This window comes from Leuciscus leuciscus, assembly GCF_965113295.1.
Source record: "Leuciscus leuciscus genome assembly, chromosome: 20".
Taxonomy (NCBI): domain Eukaryota; kingdom Metazoa; phylum Chordata; class Actinopteri; order Cypriniformes; family Leuciscidae; genus Leuciscus; species Leuciscus leuciscus.
Window position 1 is genome coordinate 1,119,103 of NC_138744.1, and position 22,908 is coordinate 1,142,010.

Here is a 22,908-nt window from a genome sequence, read left to right on the forward strand (position 1 = left end):
TCAGTTACACTCAGTTACTCTCAGTTACACTCAGTTACACTCAGTTACACTCAGTTACTCTCAGTTACTCTCAGTTACACTCAGTTACACTCAGTTACACTCAGTTACTCTCAGTTACACTCAGTTACTCCCAGTTACACTCAGTTACTCTCAGTTACACTCAGTTACTCTCAGTTACACTCAGTTACACTCAGTTACTCTCAGTTACACTCAGTTACTCTGTTACACTCAGTTACACTCAGTTACACTCAGTTACTCTCAGTTACACTCAGTTACACTCAGTTACTCTCAGTTACACTCAGTTACTCTCAGTTACTCTCAGTTACTCTCAGTTACACTCAGTTACACTCAGTTACTCTCAGTTACTCTCAGTTACACTCAGTTACTCTCAGTTACTCTCAGTTACTCTCAGTTACTCTCAGTTACTCTCAGTTACACTCAGTTACTCTCAGTTACACTCAGTTACTCTCAGTTACACTCAGTTACTCTCAGTTACACTCAGTTACTCTCAGTTACACTCAGTTACTCTCAGTTACTCTCAGTTACTCTCAGTTACACTCAGTTACTCTCAGTTACACTCAGTTACACTCAGTTACACTCAGTTACTCTCAGTTACACTCAGTTACTCTCAGTTACACTCAGTTACTCTCAGTTACTCTCAGTTACTCTCAGTTACACTCAGTTACACTCAGTTACTCTCAGTTACTCTCAGTTACACTCAGTTACTCTCAGTTACTCTCAGTTACTCTCAGTTACTCTCAGTTACACTCAGTTACTCTCAGTTACACTCAGTTACTCTCAGTTACTCTCAGTTACTCTCAGTTACACTCAGTTACTCTCAGTTACACTCAGTTACTCTCAGTTACTCTCAGTTACACTCAGTTATACTTTGCTACTTTGGAAAGATGTTAGTTGGTTTATCTCAAGCAATATCTTGCAAAATTTCTCTCTGAATCCCAAAACTGTTATTTTTGGATTTTTTGAAGCTGATTCAAATGCCTGCTTTATAATAAATTTAATTATTTTCCTATGTAGATTTTATATTCACAAATGTAAGTTTTCAAATTGTTTTGGTATTCTTACAAGAGATAAAACATTATTTGATTACAATTTCTTCCTCCCTTAACCCAAAAGCACTCAGAACATGAACTCAGTTAGACCTACAAACTTTTTACCGTACTAAATGTTTAGATATCTTTTCATTTTTGTCTTTCTTTTTTGTCTTTTTTTTGTTTCTTTTATTTTACCTTTACATCACTGTCTAATTGTTTTTTGTTTTGTGCAATGATATTGTTGAAGTGTTTCCTTCACAATTTTTATATTTTTGTTATTCTTAATAATTATTTTTGTGTTCTGATTCTGTCATTTCACTTTGAAAACTGAATGTTTAAATAAAGCATAAAAAAATTAAATAAAAAAAACGCACTAGGACACATTTCTAACCGGCATGCATCTCGCGGTGATCACCGGTGATCGTTTCTGCGCAGATTTTGCGACTGAGCGCGAGCTCATGAAGCTCCGCCCCCTGTGTCGTGCAGCAGCAGCTTATTTGCATTTAAAGGGCACACACTTAAAACAGCGCGTTTTTCCAGTAGCACCTCAATGCAGTACACGAGATCCGGGGGGCAAACATGCTGTAAAATATGATCTGTTGGGTTATGGATGCAGCAAAAGTAGTTTTAGTTTATAATATTTGTTAACTATGTTATAGTTCCCCGACAGCAACATAGTGTCGGCCCAGATCCAGCCCACATCTGGGACACATGGATCCCACACGGTCCAGATCTGGGCCGACACTATGTTGCTGTCTGGGTTACTATTACAGTATTATTATAAAGTGTTCCCAAAGACACTGTGGGCTCACTCACTCGCCTCCATATTCAACCGCCCTCAGTTTATGTCCAGCTATATGGGCCATTATCTGATGGCACTGTCTTGGCTTACAGACGTCAGATGAGCAGAAGGGGCAAGTGATGAAGTGAATCGCCTGTTCACTGTCTTCCACTTCTTTTATGCCTTGTATATTTCCTTCGTCTGCTACACCATTGTTTATGTTGCACGAGTGGCCACTACTGGCAGAACGCATACATCTATTCCCATTTCTGTTGTTGTTTCTTTTTTCTTCTTCTTCCTCCTTAATAAGTGAATATATTTTTCTTTAATATCTTAATGTTCATCAAATATAATGCCAGATGTTAGAAATATTATTCATGTTTTCATGATGCTGAAATGCGTTTTTTTTTTTCAGAATAATAATATTTTTTTTAAATACTGGCAGAACTCTTGCAATGGGTTTAAACTTGAAACTAAAATGACTATATCTCAAAATAACTTGTATAAAAACAATCAGCTTAAAGTAGCTACACATATTATGTTGTTATATCTTAATATAACTTAACACTAGTTAAGTGTTAATATATCTTAATATAACTTAGAGTTTAGTGGTGTAAGTGTGATCTACTGTAAAAAAAATCTACAGATAAAAAATCTTTCAAAGAGTTTAATGATTAACTCATTTGCTGCTGTGAAAATATTTGAACGAGAGCCACCGATGTTTTGTGCTTATTCTCACACTAACCCAACAGTCGATGAATACTCTAATGAGAGGAATATTCTTATGATTTACTTTCAACTGTCAAAACTTACACCCTTTATTTGCATACAGTTGGTTACAGTTTAAGGCATGAAACGGAAATTGCACTGATATTTCAGAATCAGAATGAGCTTTATTTCCTTCTCTATTTTGCTGTATTTCTGAGTGAAACTCTATTTGAACTATAACAAATGTGGGCGGGGCTTGATTGAGTCTGTGGGGAATTGATTGGATGGTTGTGGTTTGCTATAAGCTGATCTCATGTGAGTGACAGGTTGCCCCGCCCTCATCAGAGAAGAGATGCTGCAAGAGGAGGTTATTCTAATTCAAGATTATTAACACAATAATGATGTGCACTGATGAATCATTTATAATAAACACTGCGATATTCCCTAAAATAAGAATCGGCCATTTTGATGGCACACTTCAAAAGCCTAAAATCAAGCTTTTCCCAAACTTTAAACAATCACCTTCAGTTATTGCCAACTCTGCATAAATCTTTCTCGTTCACTCATGCGTTATCTAATAGATTCAAACACTCAGGAGAAAAATGCCTTTATTGCCTATACCTCACAGGTGATCAGGAGGCTGTGCACATTTTAACACCGAAACTTGGATAATTTATGCTAAAACATTCTCACACACAATACATGAAACATCATGGCTTTGGAAGCAATTTATAGCATTGCTTTAATTTTGATCTGTTCATACTGACATGAAATACATAGTTCCATGAGAACTGTAACAGACTTTAAAAGTGCACATCATTTTCAGAATGATCATGAGTTTGATGCGTCAGTCGGGCTTTGTTGTTCAGTCCCAACTTTTATTGCAAACACATAATTCCATATCAAAAATACTACAAATAATAATTTTACCAATATGCAAATGATGTGATGTATATTTCTTTAGATACATGTTTAGAACCCAGATGCGTTTATTAAAATAGTTCATCATGATGAGAGGGCAGAGCTTTAAAAAGGTCAAAGGTCGCGTGTATGGCTTGTGAGGACAGATGAAGGCCGGCCTCAGCGTGGGAATTATCCAGGAATCCTGGAAATGGAGTCTTTTGTCCATTACAAGATCTTCTGAAGTATGGAATTAGGCACTTCAAGTGTTTCATCCCTCACCAGGACAATATCATAAGAGTCCATGAACTTTTCCAGCCGATCCTCTACCTGTGAAACACAACATGATCCTCATCAATCAGTGAAATCACCTGAGCAAACAACAGTCAAATCAAGTCAAGACACCTTCATTTATACAGCGCTTTACCAATACTGATAGTTTCAAAGCAGCTTTACAGTGATAATAGGAAATATTACAGTAACAGAGATTGTTTAGGCTTTACAGCAGCTCTAGAATAAAGTTATTGAATCCTAAAGGAAAAAAATGTGAATCCTAAAGGAATCGTACACACCTTATCATTAAGAAAGCCGATCTTGAGGATGTTCTCCACGTTGGGAACGCCATCCGCCATGTTGAGATCCCCGAGCGAGTCTCCCAGCAGGATAATGTTCCCGATCTCCTTCAGCTGTTTGAAATACTCGGTGTTCCTCAGGGCACCGTCGTGCTTGTTGTAAACATGGATCAGCTCTCCTTTAAAGCCTTTCAGAAGCCCCTGCAGGACAACAGAAGATCCCGATCACCACACGATCATCACAGATAATCTGAACCAGGGTATTAATCTGAACCCGGGATATTAATCTGAACCCAGGATATTAATCTGAACCCGTGATATTAATCTGAACCCGGGATATTAATCTGAACCCGGGATATTAATCTGAACTCAGGATATTAATCTGATCCCGGGGTATTAATCTGAACCCGGGATATTAATCTGAACCCAGGATATTAATCTGAACCCAGGATATTAATCTCAACTCAGGATATTAATCTGAACACGGGATATTAATCTGAACTCAGGTTATTAATCTGATCCCAGATTAATATCCTACACCCAGGATATTAATCTGAACCCGGAATATTAATCTGAACCCAGGATATTAATCTGAACCCGGGATATTAATCTGAACCCAGGATATTTATCTGATCCCGGGGTATTAATCTGAACTCAGGATATTAATCTGAACCCAGGATATTAATCTGAACCAGGGATATTAATCTGAACCCAGGATATTAATCTGAACCCAGGATATTAATCTGATCCCGGGATATTAATCTGATCCCAGGATATTAATCTGAACTCAGGATATTAATCTGAACCCAGGATATTAATCTGAACCCGGGATATTAATCTGAACCTGGGATATTAATCTGAACCCAGGATATTAATCTGAACCCAGGATATTAATCTGAACTCAGGATATTAATCTGAACCCAGGATATTAATCTGAACCCAGGATATTAATCTGAACCCAGGATATTTATCTGATCCCGGGGTATTAATCTAAACTCAGGATATTAATCTGATCCCGGGGTATTAATCTGAACCCGGGATATTAATCTGAACCCAGGATATTAATCTCAACTCAGGATATTAATCTGAACCCAGGATATTAATCTCAACTCAGGATATTAATCTGAACCCAGGATATTAATCTGAACCCAGGATATTAATCTGATCCCGGGGTATTAATCTGAACTCAGGATATTAATCTGATCCCGGGGTATTAATCTAAACTCAGGGTATTAATCTGAACCCGGGATATTAATCTGAACTCGGGATATTAATCTGAACTCAGGATATTAATCTGATCCCGGGGTATTAATCTGATCCCGGGGTATTAATCTGATCCCGGGGTATTAATCTGAACCCGGGATATTAATCTGAACTCGAGATATTAATCTGAACTCAGGATATTAATCTGAACTCGGGATATTAATCTGAACTCAGGATATTAATCTGAACCCAGGATATTAATCTGATCCCGGGGTATTAATCTGAACTCGGGATATTAATCTGAACTCGGGATATTAATCTGAACTCGGGATATTGATCTGAACTCGGGATATTAATAAAGGCCCCGAGACTAACGTTCTCATCAAACTCCATGAAGTTGGACACGACTTTGACGTTGTTGTGGTAGACGCCGGCTTGTCGGATGATTTCCTCCAGAACGTCTCCCAGACCCGCGGAGAAGATGAAGACGGGAACGCTGTGCTGGAGCAGCCGGTCGAAGAACTGCTCATACCCGTCCCTGTCAAACACATGCAGAAGTCCGAAATGTTAATCTGAAATTTTCCCACATTAAAACATAAATACAACCTCACGTTGTGTCAATCCCGTTTACACACTGCTGCAAACATTCGGATCGGGTTCGATTTTCTGCATCTTTCGCAAATTTGCAATGACAAATATGAAAAAGCGCATATGAACATTTGGGACTCAGTGAGCAAGGACGAGCGGCGGTGGACAGTAGTGATTCTGTACATTTTAATTTGGGAAATGTTTACTTTTACTTCACTACAATTCTAAGCATAATATCGAACTATTCACTCCTTTGCATTTCATAAAACATATGGTTACTCATTATTTCCAGCTGAAGAAATCGGATCTGGGCCGACACTATGTTGCTGTCTGGGTAACCTTACCCTTATCCACATCAATATCAGCACAAGAGTTTTACAAAACAACATCAGCACAATAAGTGCATTGTACCTAACTTGTTTTGATGCAAGTATATAAGTTAGACACCTAGTATAAGTATAAAGTGGGAGTAAAGCTTGTGAAACCATCATGATGTCAGCGAGATGATGTGTGTGTACCTTAGACAGACGTCCGACTCTCTCACGACCTCTGGGAGTTTGTCCTTCTCCAATCTCTGTTCTACCAATAACGTGTGAGACTTAAAATACCTGAGGAAAAAAGACCACTTTAATTAATTACAGAGTCTTGATGATGTTTCAGGCTCTACTAGAACTGGTTTTCCTGCTTGAATGTTGATTACTCTCCTCATATTCTCCATTGTTGCGGCTCCTCTCTTCCCAGTCTGTCAGTAACGCTCTGTTTACTTCCTGTCTCTATGAAGCCCCTCCTTCTGAAAAGCACACTGTGCTCTGATTGGTCGGCTGGAGCAGTGTGTTGTGATTGGTCGAGCGCTTCGAGTGTGTTTGGGAAATGTCCCGCCCCTTACCATAACCGCCAGTTTAACACACTACTAACTAACTCAACCAGGCCCCGCCCCTTTATTCTGCGCATAAATTATTATAATGAGGAATATCGTGAGGTGTTCGTTCCCGGAAGAAACTCAAGACTACAATGGAGGCGTTTCAGGAGTTCAGGAACACAGACACTGATATAGAGAAGAGCTGGAGCTTCTTCATGATTAATAAGCATCTGTAAGCATTGTGAAAGGTTATTCTGGCGTGTAATAACTCACCACTCCACCATAAACGGATATTTCTCCTCCATGGTCAGATGAGGGTCTATCTCTATAGGGTAATACGTCTCCTTCAGCTGGAGCAGCTGGAAAACATCACATCACTATCATGTAAATATACTTTCACACACTTCAAACGCTCACGTGATAGAAGAGAAAAGGGTCTTCATCTTGCATACCTTCTTCCTACAATCATCTGTCACCAGCTTGCAGTTATCAATGATATCTGTGAAAGCAACACACACAGATCACTGCACCTCACACACTTATATATCCGGCTATTCAGTGTCATCAACATGTGTATTCTCACAGACAGGGTTATTCTTTAAACAGGTTTCTGGAATAAATTCAGTCAAATAATGTTAATGATAAACTTGCACCGTTTAAGGACAATATTTCAACTTTTTAATTGATTTATAAACAATTCTCCACTTTGTATTTATTCTTTTGACTTTTCTAAGATTGAAAGAAGTGCTTCATCCACAAATGTCTGCATACTTTGGTGAAAACAGACCCTTTAAATTCTTATATTACTATTCCATGTGAAATCTTACATTCATAAATGTATTTTTTTCATTTCTATGAAATACATTCTTTATTTGTCCAAGAAAGATGTTGACGTATAGTTGACGAGTTCACTGTTTTACTCACTATGACATGTTGGGCAACGCTTTCCATTGACAGCAAACCTGCTTAACGTCATATCAAAGTCTGTGATGATCTGAGGAACAGAAGGAGAGTCACCGATCTGTCATGCAGGTGTGTGTGTGTGTGTGTGTGTGTGTGTGTGTGTGTGTGTGTGTGTGTGTGTTCCTGTACCTGCAGTTTAGACGCTCCACCTTTAATGAGACTACAGATGATCTGCTCCACTCGCTCCGGGTCTCGGATGTGAACCGTGCTCTTCTCGAACTCAGGCATCTGCACACACACACACACACACAACCAATGAGACCAAGCCATTGGGTGGCCCCGCCCCTTTCTGATGACGTCACCGCAGAGAGGGAGGAGCCTCAGAGGACTGTGATATATCACAGGTAAACAGCCTTCAGATGCACTTCTGCAATAACTCAGTCAAAATTCACTATTTAAATGCATTCTAATATTTCTAAAACACTTTGTATCATATTTACTGGCTTCATGCTTTGGCTGCAATATAAATATTAGATATTAGAGAAGTGTTATTAATGTTGTGATATATTTTTTTAGCTTTCATGTAATTCTTAGTTCCATTTTTAGTAATTCCGTGTGCTTTTTATTTATTTACAGTTAATAATTTTAGTGCCTCAACAAACATTTCTATTTTTGGTTTAGGTAAAGTTTTTAAACTAATATTTATATATATTTTTATCTCAGCTTTATTTCAATAAACATTCATGTTTTCGGTAACACTTTACAATAAGGTTCATTAGTTTGACTAACCATGAGCAATGGTACAGTATTTATTCATCTTTGTTAATGTTAGTAAATAAAAATAAAGCTGTTTATTGTGTGTTCATGTTTGCATTAACTAATGTTAACAAATACAAACTTTGATTTTAATAACTTATTCCAGGCAGGGTTTTGAGCCGTTCCAGGCCAGACACATTTTAATTTTCTTCATAAGCATGATCATCAACGCTGTCAAGCTCAGGTTTACGTCACCTTAACATTTCCATGCGGCAATACACTTTCACAACATACTTATTATTTCAGACACATAACATTGTAATACATAATCGTGTGTGTAGTATTATCATGATTATTATATTATTATTAATTTGACTGCAACGTCAAGTTAATTGTCCTAAATTGTCCTAGAGCACAATTGTCCTAAAGTGTATCCTCACCGTGTCCCGCCTGCAGAAACACTGCATCCGTAGGGGCCGCCATTGTTGTTTTGTACGGCAAGCCATTTTAACATTTAACAGCTAGACTGGATATGTGTTGCAGATATCTGTAATTCAGTTTTGCCTTGTCAAAAAGAACATTTCAGATATCCACAAAGACATTCTTCCTAGGACAAATGACGTCACTTTTGCCATTCATTTGTATGGGGTTTATCATTACAGATATCTACAATTCAGATGCAGAGATATCCACTATGTGAATTACGGATATCTGTAATTCTAGTTTGAGATATCTTGAATTTGATTCTGACTATAGTCATAACTCCAGTTCAAGATATCTTTAATTCACCTCAATTCAAGATATCTACATGTTCCTTTTCAGATATCTTAAATTAAGTTTTGACTAGGCGAAATGATGTTGTAGATATCTGTAACTGGAGTTAGGGGTAGTCATAATTTAATTGTAGATATCTATTATCAAGTTATAGATATCTTGAAATGAATTTTGATTCGAGATATCTGAAATTTGAGATATCTGTAACTTTCATTCTGCCTAGTCAAAATGTAATTACAGATATCTTGAATGAGAGTTTTGACTAGGCCAAATGAGGTTGCAGATATCTGTATGCAAATTAGGCCCGCATCACACTTTAGGCGGGAGAAGAGCCTGTTGTTCAAATCATCAAATCACATAGCACCTGTTAACTGTTAACTTGTAATTAGCACTGATTAGCACCATGTCTCAGCAGCAAGAGTTTTTAATCGTCTTTTTAATACTGTTATACTGTTTCAAACTGAAAAAATAAAATAAAAAATAAGAACTAATCTGAACTAAGAACTTTTTTTCTCATCTAAGGAAGTTAATGTTATTGTTAGGCTTGGGTATCGAGTATCGAGTATCGAGTGGAACCGGGACTAGCTTTGCGATTTTCCCGGAATCGTTCAAAAGTTTAAATTTCGATTCCTAGTTTCGATTCACAGTCCGCCGACCGGAAGAAGAACCGCTGTCTAAGTCATTTCTAGCCCTATTCTGAACTGAAGTAACTACATAATCGATTTCAAACTGCCAAATGTTTACTCACTGACACTTTAGTTAAACATTTGTAACGTACACACGGCATGGTAAATGCGTGTACTAGCACAGGTGTAAGCGTATATTTATGCTAAACTGCGATCCGACACATTTTATGAGACGCTGTGTGAGTTGCCTTATTAACTCACACAGCATCTCATACAATTTATTCAGAGCAAACAACCCTGACGTTAAACCTTAAAAACGTACTTATATGATGTTTTCTTATTCTTCGGTATCTTGCAAGTTGCAACCCTATTCTCTCGTCCTCTGCTCGTCCGTTTGAAAACTGCGCGCGATGCCGGCGAACGTAAAAAAAAAAAAATATTCATGAAAACACATTTACACATGCAGAGCTGCCAACTCTCACGCATTTACCGTGAGACACGCAATTGAGACTTTTCACACGCTCTCACACCACACATCCATTTTCTCACGCACAATAAAATCGCGAAGCAATGAGGACACGGAGACCGACAGACTAGACAGAGCAGTTACTTTATGATATAGGCTACAAAAAAATCTCAGCTCTCAGATTCTGTCAATTTTATTACGAAATTCAAACAATAAATACCGTTTTGGCGCTTGTAAATGTGACGTGACAGATCCCTACTAGCAGCTAATAGTAAAAAAACACGAAACTGTTGAAATATACAGTAGGCTACAACTTACCTAAATGTATATTCCTCATACATAATATCGATCAATCAGTGTTTTTTATCAGCGTGAAGAGGTCAATAACATAGCTGGAGAACAATTATGTCATATTTACCTCAGGAAAGCCATTTAATGAACAATATAGGCTATAGCACATAGTTGGCAAGAAAAAAAGAGCTATAGAGAGTATTTTGAGAGAGGAGGGGTGGTAGTGGCGCAATGGATAAGACACATGCCTTTGGTGTGAGAGACCCGGGTTCGAATCCACTGTGAGACACCAATGTGTCCCTGAGCAAGACACTTAACCCCTAGTTGCTCCAGAGGCGTGCGACCTCTGACATATATAGCAATTGTAAGTCGCTTCGGATAAAAGCGTCAGCTAAATGAATAAATGTAAATGTAAATGTAAATTTTGCTAAATATGTGTACTATATGACATATTTATTATATTTGTACTTATATCATTAAATAAAGTTGTTATTATAATTTATAAAACGCATTATATTTAATTTAAAACCTTAAATAATACTGCCAGCTGATAGGGCTCTCTGTATGTTTACAGCATTAGGTGAGTTGTTTTTTTCTTGAGAAAAATTAACGCCTATCTTGAGTACCTAATATTTATCCAAATGAGTCAATATTAAATCAAATCACAATAACTGAATTGAAATGAAATAATAAAAAAGCGTAGCTTACCAGAAATTGTACCATGTAAACATTGTAACATGTTGTCACTAAACCTAATAAAATTCAGTTTAGTTACTAAAATGCTAGTGACAATCACATACAATACAATACACTTATTGTGATGCAAATTTTTTTATATTTCAATTGATGGAGAAGGTCAGACTATTTCCTTCAGAAAGACGGTTGGTTAGCTAGCTCATTTAAAATGTCCTAAAAAAGTTGTTTAAAATAGATTTGATATTTATATTGTTGTTGAAAACAGCCCTGTGAGAAATTCATAGTAAATTTCATAAAAAGTAAAAAGTTCATAGAATTAAAATTGATCTAAACTTTTTTGACCCTGCCTCTTAAAAGAATCGGAATCGAGAATCGTTAGGAACCGGAATCGAAACAAGGAATCGGAATCGGAATCGTTCAAATTCAAACGATACCCAACCCTAGTTATTGTACTTCCATGGCAAGAGTAGCATGCATGTCAGCATCTTTATTAAAGTGAATTAGTGTGAATCTCTTTCACGCATAAATCTTACGTCAACAATAACCTACGTAATTTTAAGCATGATCATAAACATAGCATTGCAACATTTTTTTATTTAATTTTTTGTATATTAAATATTGTAGGCTATATAATTTTTTTTTATTTGTATATAAAACACATTTTGTGGTGTGTTTTTTTTTTCAATTACATTCATAGAAATAAGGAAATGAACCCACTTCTTCTTTGTTTATGGCGGGGAGGGGAAATTACTTATTTATGGATATCTAAAATAGAGCAACGTCATGCACAATAATTTGCACTAGTCATAATGACGTTTGAGATATCTTTAACTTTCATTCTGCCAGGTCAAAACTGAATTACAGATATCTCTATCTGTCGTTTCGACAAGTCACAATTACGTTACAGATATCTTGAATGACAATTCCAACTATCCAAAATGTAATTACGACTAGTCAGAAAGACATTGCTGATATCTACAATGTTAATTCCGGATAGTCAAACTTAGCTTTTAAATGTTAAAAGGGCTTGCCATATGTTTTGTACGGTTTCGCGGGCTATGTGACGTCAGAGCTCGTAACTGGGAGTACATCGATCTAGTACGTCACGGGTTTGACTGCCGTTCCAGTGCACTTTCACGGGTATAAGGTTGGAAAAACACAGGTTAACTTACAGGTTGCCTGGAACGCGGCATTAGTTCATGCTAACTAATGTAAAGTGTTCCATGTGTTTAATAGTTCCAGTTGCCGATAATAACCCAGACTGGTGTCAGTGAGCTGGTAAACAGATAAGGGTTATACTGTAATCCGGACAGTGTTGACATGTCATTCGTCACGGTGAAGTTCGAGTCTCTATTCCAAAAATACAGTGAACAACAACATACCTCTGATCTCACCCCACCCTCAACACACACACACACACACACACACACACACACGGTAAACAGATCAAGTCTTCACAGATCGAGCGCTTCTGGAACTAACTTAATCTTAAATCTACCAGATGAGAATTTATTAATCATAAATCATGAGAGTGCTCCAGCAAGCGACGCACACAACACATGTCAGTAACGCACTTCTGCTCACATGCAACTGCAAAAACACCAGTATGATTTATCTCATGTCATATAATGTTGGCATCGTAAACATGTAGTGCGAGTAAACCCGTGATAACTGGTGTGTAAACCCGTGATAACTGGTGTGTAAACCCGTGATAACTGGTGTGTAAACACATACCTCGTCCTCCGGCGTCGTGTCAAACAGAAGAAAGCGTTTCTAGTGTGACACACACTTATATTGCCCTGACACACAGGGGGCGTTCCCTTAAAGCTGACTACACCCCATAATCTAAACCCCCACAGGGAGTCACATGACACAAACACCCTTCTTAAAGACACACACACACACACACACACACACACACACACACACACACACACACACACACACACACACACACACACACACACACACACACACACACACACACACACACACACACACACACACACACACACACACACACACACACACACACACACACACACTTCAACAGGGCCGGAATTTCGTTTTGTAAAAAATAATAAAAATTAGGTAACACTTTATTTTACAGTGTCCTTGTTGCATCTGTTCATGTACTTACCATAGTAATAACAGTAAATTATGCATAATTACATGCAACTAACCCTCAACCAAACCCTAACCCTACCCTAACCCTATAGTAAGTACATGTAGTTGATTAATATTACTCAGCACTTAAATATATAATTACACTGTAACAAGGACAATGTTTGCGCTCGTTGCATTTTTACAGTGGGGTAATATTGTTAAGACTTTACACAACACAAGAAAGCTTTTAAATTAAATTGAAAGAAGTAGCACAAACAAATACAACAGAATACAAATGCAAATAAAGAGAAATAAAGAGAAAGGGTTTTGAATAGGTCTGACACTAGTATTCAGAAATAGACCCTCAGAAACTGAATAAAGTAATCAAAAGTAAAATAACACTGGGTAGTATTTTAGTCCTGACTAAACGACTAATGCCAGACACATACGGCTGCCGTCACTGTAAGAGCTAGTGTACGGATCCTGTGCTCATTACACCGTCACGTGTGTTTATGCTTATTAAAGACGGCTGTGTTTAGAGGATACTCACGAAGACGGACATTTTGCGTTAAAGCGATATAATCCGTATAAAAATAAAAAGACGTGCAAATGGTAAACTTCAGTGAATCCTCCGTCATGTCCCGAACGCCAGAGTCTAGCGAGTGTGACGCTTGCCTCCAGCAACACATTATCAACATGTTAAAGCATGCATAACTACACTAAACACACACCGGTGAAGCTCAAGATACGTCATCATTCACCTCTGATTAGCAGAAGATTGTGTCTGATAGTGTGTGCTGACCTCAGGCCTGAGGCAGAGTCTGATAGTGCGGCTCAATAGCTCAGGGTTCGACTGCGCTCCTATCATATCTCTGACATCATGAGCCGCACTGACTGCACACATACAGCGGATTATAGATTCCTTATAGTTCATGTATTGGAGAGTCTGGGTATTTCTCAAAACCAAGAATGCAAAGAACGGACTTGTGTTCTTGGGGAGAACGCTCTTGCTAGTTGTTCTTGGAAGAATGAACTCACAAGGTGACGAGCACACAGAACGCTGCTGACGAGCGCACAGGACGCTGCTGACGAGCACACAGAACGCTGGTGACGAGCACACAGAACGCTGCTGACGAGCACACAGAACGCTGGTGACGAGCACACAGAACGCTGGTGACGAGCACACAGAACGCTGGTGACGAGCACACAGAACGCTGCTGACGAGCACACAGAACGCTGGTGACGAGCACACAGAACGCTGCTGACGAGCACACAGAACGCTGCTGACGAGCACACAGAACGCTGCTGACGAGCTCACAGAACGCTGGTGACGAGCTCACAGAACGCTGGTGACGAGCGCACAGAACGCTGGTGACGAGCGCACAGAACGCTGCTGACGAGCTCACAGAACGCTGGTGACGAGCTCACAGAACGCTGGTGACGAGCGCACAGAACGCTGGTGACGAGCGCACAGAACGCTGGTGACGAGCGCACAGAACGCTGGTGACGAGCGCACAGAACGCTGGTGACGAGCGCACAGAACGCTGGTGACGAGCACACAGAACGCTGGTGACGAGCACACAGAACGCTGGTGACGAGCGCACAGAACGCTGGTGACGAGCACACAGAACGCTGGTGACGAGCACACAGAACGCTGCTGACGAGCACACAGAACGCTGGTGACGAGCGCACAGAACGCTGGTGACGAGCACACAGAACGCTGGAGACGAGCACACAGAACGCTGCTGACGAGCACACAGAACGCTGGTGACGAGCACACAGAACGCTGGTGACGAGCACACAGAACGCTGCTGACGAGCACACAGAACGCTGCTGACGAGCACACAGAACGCTGGTGACGAGCACACAGAACGCTGGAGACGAGCACACAGAACGCTGCTGACGAGCACACAGAACGCTGGTGACGAGCACACAGAACGCTGGTGACGAGCACACAGAACGCTGGAGACGAGCACACAGAACGCTGCTGACGAGCACACAGAACGCTGGTGACGAGCACACAGAACGCTGGTGACGAGCACACAGAACGCTGGTGACGAGCACACAGAACGCTGCTGACGAGCACACAGAACGCTGGTGACGAGCACACAGAACGCTGCTGACGAGCGCACAGAACGCTGGTGACGAGCACACAGAACGCTGCTGACGAGCACACAGAACGCTGCTGACGAGCACACAGAACGCTGGTGACGAGCACACAGAACGCTGGTGACGAGCACACAGAACGCTGGAGACGAGCACACAGAACGCTGCTGACGAGCACACAGAACGCTGCTGACGAGCACACAGAACGCTGGTGACGAGCACACAGAACGCTGCTGACGAGCACACAGAACGCTGGTGACGAGCACACAGAACGCTGGTGACGAGCACACAGAACGCTGCTGACGAGCACACAGAACGCTGGTGACGAGCACACAGAACGCTGCTGACGAGCGCACAGAACGCTGGTGACGAGCACACAGAACGCTGCTGACGAGCACACAGAACGCTGCTGACGAGCACACAGAACGCTGCTGACGAGCACACAGAACGCTGCTGACGAGCACACAGAACGCTGCTGACGAGCACACAGAACGCTGCTGACGAGCGCACAGAACGCTGGTGACGAGCGCACAGAACGCTGCTGACGAGCGCACAGAACGCTGGTGACGAGCGCACAGAACGCTGCTGACGAGCACACAGAACGCTGGTGACGAGCACACAGAACGCTGGAGACGAGCACACAGAACGCTGGTGACGAGCACACAGAACGCTGGTGACGAGCACACAGAACGCTGGTGACGAGCACACAGAACGCTGCTGACGAGCACACAGAACGCTGCTGACGAGCACACAGAACGCTGGTGACGAGCACACAGAACGCTGCTGACGAGCACACAGAACGCTGCTGACGAGCACACAGAACGCTGGTGACGAGCACACAGAACGCTGCTGACGAGCACACAGAACGCTGGAGACGAGCGCACAGAACGCTGGTGACGAGCGCACAGAACGCTGGAGACGAGCACACAGAACGCTGCTGACGAGCACACAGAACGCTGGTGACGAGCACACAGAACGCTGCTGACGAGCACACAGAACGCTGGAGACGAGCACACAGAACGCTGCTGACGAGCACACAGAACGCTGGTGACGAGCACACAGAACGCTGGTGACGAGCACACAGAACGCTGGTGACGAGCACACAGAACGCTGCTGACGAGCACACAGAACGCTGGTGACGAGCACACAGAACGCTGGTGACGAGCACACAGAACGCTGGTGACGAGCACACAGAACGCTGGTGACGAGCACACAGAACGCTGCTGACGAGCACACAGAACGCTGGTGACGAGCACACAGAACGCTGCTGACGAGCACACAGAACGCTGGTGACGAGCGCACAGAACGCTGCTGACGAGCGCACAGAACGCTGCTGACGAGCGCACAGAACGCTGGTGACGAGCACACAGAACGCTGGTGACGAGCACACAGAACGCTGCTGACGAGCACGAGCACACAGAACGCTGGTGACGAGCACACAGAACGCTGGTGACGAGCACACAGAACGCTGCTGACGAGCACACAGAACGCTGGTGACGAGCACACAGAACGCTGCTGACGAGCACACAGAACGCTGCTGACGAGCACACAGAACGCTGGTGACGAGCACACAGAACGCTGGAGACGAGCACACAGAACGCTGCTGACGAGCACACAGGACGCTGCTGACGAGCACACAGAACGCTGGTGACGAGCACACAGAACGCTGCTGACGAGCACACAGAACGCTGCTGACGAGCGCACAGAACGCTGCTGACGAGCGCACAGAACGCTGCTGACGAGCACACAGAACGCTGGTGACGAGCACACAGAACGCTGGTGACGAGCACACAGAACGCTGCTGACGAGCACACAGAACGCTGGTGACGAGCACACAGAACGCTGGTGACGAGCACACAGAACGCTGGTGACGAGCACACAGAACGCTGGTGACGAGCGCACAGAACGCTGGTGACGAGCACACAGAACGCTGCTGACGAGCACACAGAACGCTGGTGACGAGCGCACAGAACGCTGGTGACGAGCGCACAGAACGCTGCTGACGAGCGCACAGAACGCTGCTGACGAGCACACAGAACGCTGGTGACGAGCACACAGAACGCTGGTGACGAGCACACAGAACGCTGCTGACGAGCACACAGAACGCTGGTGACGAGCACACAGAACGCTGGTGACGAGCACACAGAACGCTGGTGACGAGCACACAGAACGCTGCTGACGAGCACACAGAACGCTGGTGACGAGCACACAGAACGCTGCTGACGAGCACACAGAACGCTGCTGACGAGCACACAGAACGCTGGTGACGAGCGCACAGAACGCTGGTGACGGTTTGAGACGATGTGTTCTTGCTGGTATTGCGCACTAATACCCCCGCACAGACGCCGTCTGCAGTAACGTTACCCAAACATAACGAGAATTATTGACGATAACAACCAGGCTTTATCGCCCAAGCCTACCCTCAGCTCAAGGGATTACTCTACAACTGTACACTACAATGTAATGTATATTCATAACAATAAAGCAATGCTTATGGAGATTCTCACTTCCGAAAACGTTTGAGCACATTTTCGATTCGCCATACATTTTCGTAAAAATGCCAATATTTGAAATTTACACAGTTGATTTCTCGCATCAAATGTTCTCAGAAGTGAATTTAGTGATGGAATAGCGTACGCAATTGTAGAAAAACGACTTACTGTATTAACCTGACTCTCCTTCCTCGAATGCCGAAATGAATGCTGGGATATTTCTGCCGTCAAGTTCACACAAGTTACCAACCGATGCTTCCTCTGTAAAATGGACGTGTCAAGAACACTTCCGGGATTTTTAACCGTTCTTGCCAAAATGCAAACTTGTGTATTGGGACCGTACTTGGGCCACAAAAGATGACGTTTAACAAGAACACAAGTACAGACAAGAACACAGATTGAGAAAGGCCCTCTGTCTCTGATAAGACACAGTCCACCGGTGAGGTCAGACTTCAATCGTCACACACTGACTGTTTAAATCTTTAAATAAAGCGATTGTGTCACTTCAGAAATCCTTATGGATTACGTTTACCAATGTCTTTATGATCAGGGTTTAAAGGATAATTAAACTTAATTAAGATTAAACTTTAAACTTAAATTAAACCGAATTAAACTTTCCTGATAATTCACTCTCCTCCACGTCATCCAAGATGTTCATGTGTTTCTTTCTTCAGTGGAAAAGAAATGAAGGTTTCTGAGGAAAACACTCCAGGATGTTTCTCCATATAGTGACTTCAATGGAGTCCAACGGGTCGAAGGTCCAGATGTGAGTTTCAGTGCAGCTTCAAAGTCTCGACACGATCCAGCCGAGGAATAAGAGTCTTATTTAGACAAACCAGCCGACATTTATAACAAAATAAACATTTATATACTTTTAATCACAAATGCTGGTCTTGCACTATCTCTGAGATGCGGCACACATTACGTAATCAGGGTGAAAGGTCATACAATCTGGACCTTCGACCCGTTGGACCCCATTGAAGACACTATATGGAGAACAATCCTGGAGTGTTTTCCTCAGAAACCTTCATTTCTTTTCCAATGAAGAAAGAAAGTAGGGATGCACCGATTGGGAAATTCTGGGCCGATACCGATACCGATGTTTAACATAACAACTTGGCCGATGGCCGATGCCGATGCCGATGTTTTTTCTTTTTGTTATTTATTCCTTCTTTTGTGCCACGGAAACATACAAGTCTTTCGGCTCTTGATCACACTATCCTAGAATGAGCACAAATTCAATCAGACCAATTTATGAAACAAAAAAAACCTTTAATGTCACTTTCTGGTTGACAGATATAACCTTATTTATAAGTTCTTTTTCAGTTGTTATGAAGAGCAATATGAGAGAGAAATTTGGTAATCATTGTCTGACCCAACAAAAAAAACATTATAACATTCATTTTATTTTTCGTGTTCGCATTTATGAGGGAAAAAACACGGGTGAATGTTCATACCAAAATATAAAATTTTAAGCGCGCACGCGCTCTTCTGCGAGAGAGAGAGAGAGAGAGAGAGAGAGAGAGAGAGAGCCCCGACGCGCGCGCGCGCTCTCACTCACTATTCAGAGCGGTCAAGCTTCCCCGTACTTTTTGACAAGAGTCCTTGACAGGGAGGCCAGAGTTTCTTTGCAGCTCAAGTCGGCGGCGGTGTGTACAGTTAACGCTCTATCTGTTGACGGCGCTGAGGGAAAAGCTCCCGCCACTGGAAGAAGCAGTCGCCGCCCATTTGTGTCCTCCTGCGCACCCATCAAAGCCGTGCAGAACGTCTTCAGCACTCGCGGATCGTGCATACTCCGCCGCTTCTTCTGCTACACACCATGGTCGTTCTTTTCTCGAGAAAAGGAGTTCTCATAGAAAATAAATAAATAAATGCGTCATTGTACCCAGCACTTCTGAAAATGCACTTCCGAATGCCTCTCTGTCCCCAGCATATCAAACCAAACTGACGCCCATGTGACATCGGCGAATGTCATTTTTATTTCCCGATGGCCGATGGCAGTTAACGAGGCAAATATCGGCCGTTACCGATGTTCAGCCGATGCATCGGTGCATCCCTAAAAGAAAGACATCTTGGATGACGTGGAGGAGAGTGAATTATCAGGAAAGTTTAATTCTGAAGTGAATGACTCCTTTAAATGGACAGAAATATCTTCTTTTTGGGTGAACTAACCCTTTAGGTCAAGAATTAGGATTGTTTTTTGCAGAGCTACTTATTAGTATCATATTTAATGCTGACACAAAACAAAAAGAGGCTTTTTGAAGTAAAATTGGAAATTGAGGATGCGGTGCATCGTGATATTGAGTTGAACTGAATCGATGACATGATAACCGTAATCGAGCCGAACAGTGAGACCAGTGTCGGTTCACACCCCTAACACACACTCTCCTTCACAGCATCATCAAGCTGTCTTTGCTATTGGTTAGAAAATGCGACCTCTGGCGGTGAAAACTTACATACTGTACCTTTAAATCAACAGTTTTATATTTATCCACTGTTTTTATTTTGATTATGTCATTCGCAATGCCTCATGGGACTGTAGTTCACACAGTCTTCAACATTGTGTCTTTTTTGACAACTTTCAAATAAGTTTCAATTTGAAGTTTACACACGCCTGCTTAGATGAGGCAATAACCTATAAAAAGCATGTTCTGTGCATCTGCGAAGAGAAATATTAGAGAGGCGAACACGAGGGTTGTTCGACTGCAAGTGACACTATAACTGTGTGTTTACTGAGACTGTGGAGATCCAGTGCTGTATGACCTCTATCTCATCTGCGCTGACCGTGACGTCAGAGGCGCGCGCGGGACCCCTGATGATGGCAGAAGCTTCACGCGACCACCATCATCATCATCATCTTCATCATCATCATCATCATCATCATCATCCCATACATTTACATTCAGCGACAGACAGATGTCAACTTCCGGGTCGTGTCAGCCTGGTGTTACGCGCCGCTCGCTCCCGCGGTGTGAAAGCCATTACACAGCTAGTAGATATATATCTATATGCTCACCATTTCTATGATCTTGGTCTTCTTCCCTGCTCTCTGCTTTTTGCTGAGCATGTACTGCGCGAGCACGACTCCTCCGAAGAGCGCGCACACCGTAGCGCTCGCCACCGCGCCGACTTTCACCACCGCACTCCTGTCCATCTCTCTCTCCGGTTAGAGAAGCTCGTCGCACACACACTGCGTGCACGGGCTGTGGTGTGTGTGAGCTGTCGGCATGCACTGAGACCCGGATGACGCACTATACAGTCGTCCACATGTGAAGTATGCAACCAGAGCACACACTACATAACCGTCACACACACACTTCAGTGCGCACAGTGACCAGCAGGGGGCGTCTCCTTCAGCATGAGCACACACACTGCAGTGCGCACAGTGACCAGCAGGAGGCGTCTCCTTCAGCATGAGCACACACACTGCAGTGCGCACAGTGACCAGCAGGGGGCGTCTCCTTCAGCATGAGCACACACACTGCAGTGCGCACAGTGACCAGCAGGGGGCGTCTCCTTCAGCATGAGCACACACACTGCAGTGCGCACAGTGACCAGCAGGGGGCGTCTCCTTCAGCATGAGCACACACACTGCAGTGCGCACAGTGACCAGCAGGGGGCGTCTCCTTCAGCATGAGCACACACACTGCAGTGCGCACAGTGACCAGCAGGGGGCGTCTCCTTCAGCATGAGCACACACACTGCAGTGCGCACAGTGACCAGCAGGGGGCGTCTCCTTCAGCATGAGCACACACACTGCAGTGCGCACAGTGACCAGCAGGGGGCGTCTCCTTCAGCATGAGCACACACACACTGCAGTGCGCACAGTGACCAGCAGGGGGCGTCTCCTTCAGCATGAGCACACACACTGCAGTGCGCACAGTGACCAGCAGGGGGCGTCTCCTTCAGCATGAGCAGTGGCCGCTTTATTAAAATATTATTACAACCGAGTTAAAGATGTTAAGGCGATTGTTTTATTTGTGGTAATAACGCAATGAAACATAACAACATGTTGTCATCAGGGAGACGCTATAGGCAGCCACCAGCGACAAGGAAAGTTTACCAGTGATCCTTTGTGTCAGTGCTGTGAATATTTTTAATGTTAGTGACTGATTTTCTTGTGTATTTATGTGGAGATGGATATGCACTGTGAAGCCAGGGACAATTTCCACAACGTGGATGATAATAAAGTAAGTAAATTGTGCAACATTATTTTTGTCCAGACCGTCATTCAAAAATTTGTTTTATGAGAACCAATAAAATATTAATAACTGATTGTGTTGTAGTCAATGTTTGCTTTTTTTCCCCACAGTAAAAGTAAAATTCATTTTCCAATTTTTCTCCTAATTAGGATGAGAAACTTAATTAAGTTAGATAACTTGATTTATTTTTTATAAATTAAACTCATAGCATCCAACCATTTAATAAACACAATATAAGCATCAAAATATAAAGCATTGTTACACATTTTATAAAGATGGAAGCTTGTTTCTGCCACAGAATCATTTAAAAAAGGTAATTGCAACTTTTGATCTCACAATTCTTTCTTTCTCACAAATCAGAATTACGTGATATAAAGTCACAAATGCGAGATATAAACATGTAATTCTGAGGTGAAAAGTCAGAATTGTGAGATAAAAAGTCCCAAAACCTTTTTGTATTTTTTATTCAGTGGCGGAAACAAGCTTCCATAACTCATGATATCGCACACATCTGCATTACTGCACCGACACCAGACGCTAAACATATAGATCAACACTCGTGTGACAAAACTAGATTAAAGTCGCATCTCTTCAGCCAGGCATTCATATAATCCCACAGATCAAACTACAATCCGGCCTCTAGCTCATAAATGCCAGAGGAGAACTGGCCCCCGACTGAGCCTGGGTTCTCCCAAGGTTTTTTTTTTCTCCATTAGGTCACCTGATGGAGTTTTAGGACACCATTAGGTCACTTGATGGAGTTTTAGGACACCATTAGGTCACTTGATGAAGTTTTTCGGTTCCTTGCCACTGTTGCCTTTGGCTTG

General features: G+C 42.4%; 1 protein-coding gene across 2 annotated transcripts; it reads right to left on the reverse strand.

Annotated features, from left to right (window-relative positions):
• Positions 1–3,132: 3,132 nt before the first annotated feature.
• Positions 3,133–21,165, reverse strand: nt5c3a (5'-nucleotidase, cytosolic IIIA). Of its 2 annotated transcripts, none has more exons than XM_082150818.1 (9): positions 20,896–21,165; positions 7,756–7,854; positions 7,588–7,657; positions 7,116–7,162; positions 6,937–7,022; positions 6,323–6,412; positions 5,592–5,754; positions 4,014–4,214; positions 3,133–3,771 (listed from the first exon to the last, which is right to left on the reverse strand). In XM_082150818.1, the coding sequence occupies exons 1-9, from the start codon at positions 21,031–21,033 to the stop codon at positions 3,670–3,672; spliced, it is 996 nt and encodes a 331-aa protein (XP_082006944.1). In that variant the 5' UTR covers positions 21,034–21,165; the 3' UTR covers positions 3,133–3,669. The 2 variants fall into 2 exon arrangements, with proteins under 2 accessions (XP_082006944.1, XP_082006945.1); XM_082150819.1 differs by lacking the exon at positions 20,896–21,165 and adding an exon at positions 12,910–13,005.
• Positions 21,166–22,908: the final 1,743 nt, after the last annotated feature.

What these genes read in the sequence shown, in the direction of transcription:
- nt5c3a (XM_082150818.1), bottom strand. Translation starts at nt 21,033, where the DNA reads ATGGACAGGAGTGCGGTGGTGAAAGTCGGCGCGGTGGCGAGCGCTACG. An exon ending in TATCCGTTTATGGTGGAGTG is followed by an intron (nt 6,413 to 6,936) that starts GTGAGTTATTAC and finishes TTTTTTCCTCAG; the next exon opens with GTATTTTAAGTCTCACACGT. An exon ending in TCATGGAGTTTGATGAGAAC is followed by an intron (nt 4,215 to 5,591) that starts GTTAGTCTCGGG and finishes GTTGTCCTGCAG; the next exon opens with GGGCTTCTGAAAGGCTTTAA.